This window comes from Etheostoma spectabile, chromosome 2, assembly GCF_008692095.1.
Source record: "Etheostoma spectabile isolate EspeVRDwgs_2016 chromosome 2, UIUC_Espe_1.0, whole genome shotgun sequence".
NCBI lineage: Eukaryota > Metazoa > Chordata > Actinopteri > Perciformes > Percidae > Etheostoma > Etheostoma spectabile.
The window spans coordinates 11196920-11204614 of NC_045734.1; the positions used below are offsets into that span (position 1 = coordinate 11196920).

General features: G+C 40.4%; 1 protein-coding gene across 4 annotated transcripts in view; it reads right to left on the minus strand.

Moving 5' to 3' along the window:
• Positions 1 to 1351: 1351 nt before the first annotated feature.
• The window catches only part of npnta (nephronectin a), a 45792-nt gene continuing 39448 nt past the window's right edge, over positions 1352 to 7695 (minus strand). For all 4 annotated transcript variants that reach the window (XM_032535386.1, XM_032535395.1, XM_032535403.1 and 1 more), the window contains 4 exons: positions 6663 to 6752; positions 5250 to 5348; positions 2888 to 3147; positions 1352 to 2644 (listed from right to left, as the gene is read on the minus strand). In XM_032535386.1, the coding sequence (XP_032391277.1) occupies positions 2534 to 2644; positions 2888 to 3147; positions 5250 to 5348; positions 6663 to 6752 (560 nt within the window). In that variant the 3' untranslated portion in view covers positions 1352 to 2533. The remainder of the gene's footprint in view (positions 2645 to 2887; positions 3148 to 5249; positions 5349 to 6662; positions 6753 to 7695) is intronic.

Consider the following 7695-nt stretch of genomic DNA (forward strand, 5'->3'; position numbering starts at 1 on the left):
TAGATGGAGCTACATGACAACACGGGTATTTATTCGAATGGACAGTTAGGAAGAAATGAAACGTTAGCCCCTTTGCCATTACAGGTAATCAACACACACATTCAGCCTATGCAGCTACAGGATACCTTAGCATTGCCAATGTTACTGTTAATGACGAAATCCTACTTACAGCTTGTGGTTGGGATGACCAGACAGCGGAACAGCAAACAGCATCTAGCAAATCCTGCTTTAAATTGCAAGTTTTGAAAACTGTCTTTGGTAAACGTTCCCTGGGATCTCCTTATAAACAGCAGCGCGGCCCGTCAATGGGTTGCTTCCTTGGGAAGGCTATGAGAAGTGTCACCGTTCCTTGTCACCTGGAACTCTGCATTACGACCCGGTTCATTTCATTATCCTGGGAAATATTCCAAACTTTCTTCTTATAAATCCCGATCGTACACACAAGCAGCGTTCTAAGTCGGACATCTAACTGAGCTAACGCTAGCTCCATTAGGACTGGTCCAGGTCAGTGGCCTGTGTGTATTGTTGGGCTGACCGTCTCCTTATACGGTAATGGGCGTGACAAAGCAAATGGTTCTGAGATCCTGACGTCTCTTTTGGCTTTGTTGAGATTCGCCCGTTTTCAGCGGCAGATTCAAAATGTGGGATTTTCAGAGGAAAGGCATGTCAATGGATTTAAAGCTTCTTTGTATGCCTATTTACCCACCAAACTGTCGGTATTCACATATGACAGGGTAAAATCGTTTTGCATTCTATCACCCCCCTTTAAGCTTCACCAAATACATTTAGTGTAACTTAAGGGTTTAATGATGTGTTTGAGATGATGAATGCATTTACTTGTTGTGTTTAACATGATTGTTACTGTAACATCAAATGCCTGTCTTCTTCTCCTCCTCTTTATTAAGAGGAATGTCTTTTACGATATCCCTATGCCTTTTCTCGAACAGTACAAAACAACAATTTAAGGACCTACTTATTAAAACATAGATTGACAGTGCCCCTAGTCAAAAGCTCAAAAGGATATAAAATTACATTTTACTTTTCTTTTAAATAAGAAAGAAAGTCACGCTTTGTTTCATAATATATCAGTCAAATGTATTTTATTTACACACTGGTCTGGATTAATCTGAATTTGGTGAATGCACCCATGCATACAGAAAACCTTAAAATTCCAGCCGATGCCCTTCATTATCACAGCAGACGATATGCAACTGTGTGCTTTGCAAGTTACAGACAGAGCATTATACCATAACACATGGAAATACATATTGTGTGCATGTTAAACACAGCATTGTACTACACAAAGTTTCCATCTGTACATGTACATGTTCTGTATACTGCATACTGTATATATCTGTATACTTGTAGATGTTTAATTAAAAGTTGAAATACCAACTATTTTGAAATCCAATTAATATCCATATATGAATTTACACAACGTAAAAACCACACAACAAATGGGATTGCAGATCTTTAGAGTATGTACACACAGTTACATTTACAATAATACAATTTGTGATAGCCTGAAAAATTGTTGGTATCATCTTTGTAACAAACTGCACTTAATATAACAAAGCACATACTGTTTAATAGAAAGTAAGTGTTGATTTGAGTGTCAAAAATCATACACTGTATCTGTTTGACACATCGCAAGTATCTGAAAAACAATAAAAATGAAGTGTTCAAACTAATACCTTTTTTTAAAGATTAGAGTAGAAAAGGTGTAGAATTTTTAAACCCTCTTCTACCTACCAAACAGATCTTTGAAATACTGCAACAACAAAACAAAGGTGTATTGTTTCATTCCAAACTGTGCTATAGAACATTTGCAATACCAGAAACTAAAACCAACAAAAGCAGGGCAAACCTGACTTACTACATGGTTTTATACTTTGGGTTTGTATCAGATTTGGAGTCATCTGAACTGGAAAGAAAATCTGACAAATACAATTTGTCTTTTATATCATCTTTTTTAAAACTAACCCTTTAAAGAAATGTATTTCATTTCTGATATTTTGCTGATCAAAACAGTCACAAAATGCACCCCTAGCCACAGCTGTTAACATCAAACAAATAAAAAGCAATGGCTTGTGGTTAAAGGATCAAAGCAAAGCAAAAGCAGTGAGGGAACAGTCCTCTCTCCAGGAAGAAATGAAGTAAACGTGGGCCTCTCAGCGGTGTGGCTGGAAGGCTGCCAGGGCTGTGTTAGGTGTAGGACATTTCCATGGTAAGTAGGTACATGCAGGCATCATAGTAACAAGATGACAGAGTGAGAGGGAGGCTGAAAAGACGAAGGGTATGCTGCTGGGATCCGGTTTTGACATTTCGATTCTGTCTTTTTATTTATGGTCAGTCAAGAAAGGGAAACGCACTGTTCTTCCGATAGTTTTTCAGATATCGTTCACAGAATAGCTGGGAAGGGCAGTGGGGAGGGCGGGGGGGCAGGCAGATTGAGGGGATGTCACAACAGAGTCAGTTCTCTTTGAGATGATTTCCCCTCTTGTTTTCTTTCTGCCTATTTCTGTACTGTCAGTTAGAGTCTCCTCAGATTGTGCTCCTCTGTGCAGGAGCCTTTCCTCAGGGCGATGTCGTCCACAGCCATCTCGCCGCTCCTGCCTCGCCCACGCTCCCCCTTCAGGATCACCTGTTGAAGGGCAGCAATGTGCACAATGAGATACTATCACTAAGGAACAATCATGACATGCATTTCTACTGAAAACGGATGTCAATTTTACATTTAACAATACATTTTGACATTCAGAATGCTGCCATGAGTTATTTTCTATAAGCGGGAATACAAACATTGGATAAACTGTTGATAATGTCAGTAGAAATAATAATTTAAATGCTTACTGAGCGAATTTTGAAATATGTACCGCATACTTACACTTTCTAGGCCTGTACCCCATAATGTGATTTGGGTGTGCCTCCAGCCATTTCCACCTGTCCGGCCCCAGACTGCTGGACTGTACTGCTTTCCCTTCTTTACAAACACTTGCAGCATGCCCACATGGTGGCCTGCCAGCTTGTGCCGGAACGACAGGCACAGATTGCCGTCGTTCCAGGGGGGGGTGAGTGGGAGGACCAGCCGTGCCCCTCGCCCAGTCCTCTTGTTGCCTACCTCGGGAATGGTGAGGTACCGTCCACCTGGGGAAGCACATGACGGATATTACAGTCAAGGAATGAAAATAATATATAATAATAATAATAATATACAATATACATTTTTAGTTAAAAAAAAGAGACACCCAATCTTGTGAATCAATAACACTGGACTGTCTCTTTGAAACATACTCAAAAATGTCCCACTCTGCCATTAGAATGCTGCACATTTGCCAGTTGCACCTGACATGTTTTATTTATACTTACCAGTCTATACACAATGCACATGCTTTATTTATATTATATGCTTCATGGACTGTGTAACTTTGTAAACTGGTTTAAATTGACTTACTCTGAATTAAAAATTGACCTTAACTGATTTAAAACCAAATGTGTTGAAGTAGACTAGATTACACAGAACTTGTACCATTTCTAATTAATTGTAGCACTAAAAAATGACGTGGATTTCCAGAAACAATATCCTGGTTTACTGACTGTCCCCATGCAAACTGTTGACAGTTGACCGTTGTCTGTGGATTGTCCTGAGTCAGTGGAACATTGTTTCTGGGAAGACAAGTTGCTGGTGAGTTTTTCCAAATGCGTTGCAAACTTTCAGTTGTTTCATACTTTGAGCAATGGAAATTTAATTATTCCATTCACCTCACTTTATTTGGGTGCCAGCACAATCAAAAGCAAAACCCAAACCAGCAGAATGGACATTTATGACTATGGTTATAATCAGTGGTGGAAGACGTTTTCATTGAGATAAATGTAGTATTTCTCAAGACACAAGTAAAGTACAAGTACTTTAAATTTGTACTCAAGTACAGTGCTTGAGTAAATGTACTTAGTTACATTCCACCACTGGGTATAATTATGAAAATGTTTTGGGTTTTTTTACTTTAGGGGAATTTGCCCTTATACATGTCTGTCTGTATGTTTGTCTATCCCAGCAGATATAATTATCAACTTCTTGTGTAGAATATGTAGAAACTGTGAAGAATTTGAGAATTGAAAAACACATGACCCACTTATCGTCTCCGTAAAGTACAGCCAGTAGCCAGTGGTAAATTGATTGTGTTTCTTAATTAATTCATTAGTTAGTAATAATAGAGCTATATCGTTTTAAATCTGTAAAAGTGAAGGTGCTTCTGGGTAATAGCTAATTAATGCTAATAGATTTTGCTTATCTAGCAGATCTGTGTAGGGCTGGTGTTAACCACAGGGGGTGCAATACGTATCTGTAGGCCACAGTGGATTTCTCCATACGTTGTGAGCCCCCCTCCAAATCTGTGCCTGTCTTTTAACAGCCATAAGTGTTTGCCGGTGGCTGTCTATCAAAATCACTTGAAGTGATAATCAGTAAATATTTACATGCTTCACAACACACTGAAGATGTAGTTAAAGCCATTTACAGGTGTACACACATATCCACAAAATAAGAATGTATTCAAATGTTCTGTTTGAATATATACACTATATGTTACTGAATACTGATATGTTGCCTTTTAAATGGAATTACTGTTAGTGGGGGCTTAGATCATGATTTATTTTAAATTATTTTCCAGGGAACTCAAAGGGCTGGGCAGAAATCTTTATTTTCTCTAATGAGTGAGCCCAAACTTGGCTGATGAGGCCTCAGTCTGAGCGTCTGGAAACACACTAGTAAATGCAAGACTTAGCCAGCTGGCGGAGGTAGCGAGATATAGTTAGTGTTGCTTAAACAGTGCCAGTACGCTGCACTGTTTAGTCTTCACACTCCGTCTACGAGTACTCTCAACATAAATTATCACGTTTTCGCCTCGTCTGAACCCCAAGAAAAACAGTGTTGTGTTCCCATTTAATGTAAGCCACTGGTATCGCTGACGGGTCGCGCAATCCACCTCTCATTTGCATTGCTTTGTAGAGACAAGCACTAATCCCCAGAAAAGACAAACAACTTCCCTCAAGTAATTTTCATCTTGACCTGTAATTGAGTAGAACAAAATTGAGCTGCTTAGATTGTCTTACTGTGTGTGTGTGTGCTTGCATATGTACTGTCTGCGTGTCTGTAAAGGAATGCAGCTATTCTCATTTCCATTTACTGACTATAAAATAAAACAATTTTCCTTATTAGAGTGTTGGAGAGCGAATAGCCCTTCAATTACCTGATGGATCAGGTGTTGTCTCCCAGTGAAGGTCTCCGTCTTTGTCCCTGATCCAACCACAAAGACCATCATCAAAGGAGCAGCTCAGATACCCCGACTCTGAAGAGAATAAAGTACACCTCTTTAGAGAAGGGGAGGACGCACACATGCAAAGAGGCTTCATCATATTCTCTGTAATGCTTCATGAGAGCCCTGCTGTGAGACTCGAACATTACCAGGAGCAAGAGGACTGTTGAAGGTCTTTCTGAAGAGCATGATAATACAATAAAATGTAAACATTTGTTGTTATGTTGTAATCATTGAAGACAGATAAAGTGGAAGAGGAGCAGCATAAATCACAAGTAGAAATGCATTCATCTAAAGAAATCTTAAATATTTCTATAACTTTCTGGAATTGCTATCATCAGTGTGTGTGTGTGTGTGTGTGTGTGTGTGTGTGTGTGTGTGTGTGTGTGTGTGTGTGTGTGTGTGTGTGTGTGTGTGTGTGTGTGCGCGCGCATCACCACAAGCTGAGTGCTGTACCCCAAAGGGAGGAAAAGAAAGTGTTGTGATGGAGCGAGATGCATGATGGGATAGTACAGTGGGGTCACTGTGTGTGTGTGTGTGTGAGTGTTCGTGAGAGAGAGAGTGATACACATAAAGCGTATTGTATGTACACCCTACACTAAATAAAATACACTAAAACAGAGAGTCATAATATTCAATGACTGATGATTTATCTCTCAGCAATGATGCCTAGTAAATAACATTAAGGGAATGCAGGCAAACAGTTGCAGTATCATCCATGCATTGCTGTACAAATTGGATTGAAGATAAGAATAACATCCATCATTTTGTCCCTGAAATAGGGTTACCGCAAAATACTTCTCAGTTCATTTTCTGCACCAATGAAAATGCCTTCCTACTTGACTATGCATTGCAAATGATGCACCGTGAACCAAAATAAACCATTAGGCAATTTAATCTGCATACCATTGACATGAATGATCACATCGAGCAAATATGACAGATAAACTGCTGTCTCTTCACAAAAGCTATAGTCTTTATTGTTGCTGTAGGAACTCTACACTATGGAGATTATGAGCAGAGCACTGATGTACTTCAAATGATCAATTAATCATTTAATTAGTCAAGCAAGCATAATGTGAAAAGTGGAAAAGTCTGGCAGTACGTTCTGGGCTGTGAGCCATTATTTAAACAGAAACGGCCAGATGTCATGTGTCACCTCCTGGTGAAAGGCCCATCAAAACACATCTGGTCACTATAATATCTTCGCCTCAACAGCAACCACTGCAGGAGTTGATTGTCAGTTTCGTTTTCCCCGTAGCAAATGTGGCTCGTCCGTCATCATTTGAGGTCTGCAGTCTGCTATGAGCAGGGCTGATGCTGATTGTCTCTGTCAATTGTGTTTACCTGGGTCGTCCTTGGCTTCATCTGCCGTGTTGCCGAGCTCAATGTCAAAGTCAACGCCAAGGACAGTGTTATGGCCGTGGTTCCGTGGGACTGAGAAGAGAGGTGAGAAAGGTTTAGATAAAGGATTAACAAAGGTAGAATATTTACTCAATGGCATCCCTGCTTGTGGACTCTACATGGACGAATCAATGTCATGGTTTAGTGTCTGCATATCCAGAGCTAACCACATTCAACCACACAGCACCAGAACAGAATGCCTGAGCAAACCTGCAGAAACACCTGAAGTCAAATGTGAATCATAACGGGGAAAATGTTGATGGTATTTCTGATGCAACGTCTGGGCAAATGTTGGTGCCAGACAACTTGGAGCTACAGCACGCACATGGGACGCACACAAACACACACACACACACACACACGCACACACAGCCCGTCCTGAAATAGCCTCGTTCCTTCTCCAATGGGGTCATACTGACCAAAATACTATAAGCCAAGCTGTCATATTAAAGGTCAACTGACAAGTGAAGTCTAGAAAGTTGTTTCACTACTTCTACAGTTGCAGCAAAAGATGCTTTGGCTCTTTCACTCTATTAGAATGAAAAATGTTTTGTTTTTGAATGCCTTCATGTTGAGGAAAAGTGTCAAATAAGTAAAATACAAATAAACATCATTATCGTAGTATGTATTGCATGCGCAGATGAGATAAGTCACTGGAATTTAATAAGACAATCTATCAATATAACTATCTCCAGCATCCCAAGCAGACGCTTGCTCCTATGCCGTCAATGCAGTGTAACCTGCACTTGAACTGTCAGTCCCCCAGACTCCCCGACATGTGCCCTCTCCAGTCAGCGTGAGCAAAGAGTCCGTCTACCCTCATGATGGGTCACAACCACCTGGCAGACTGCAATGTAGTCTGACAGTCGGAGGAATCTGACAGCAGGGAGGTCACACTCACACCAGGCTCTCCAGAAATCCCAGGCATCCAGGTCTGTGTGTGTGTGTGTGTGTGTGTGTGTGTGTGTGTGTGTGT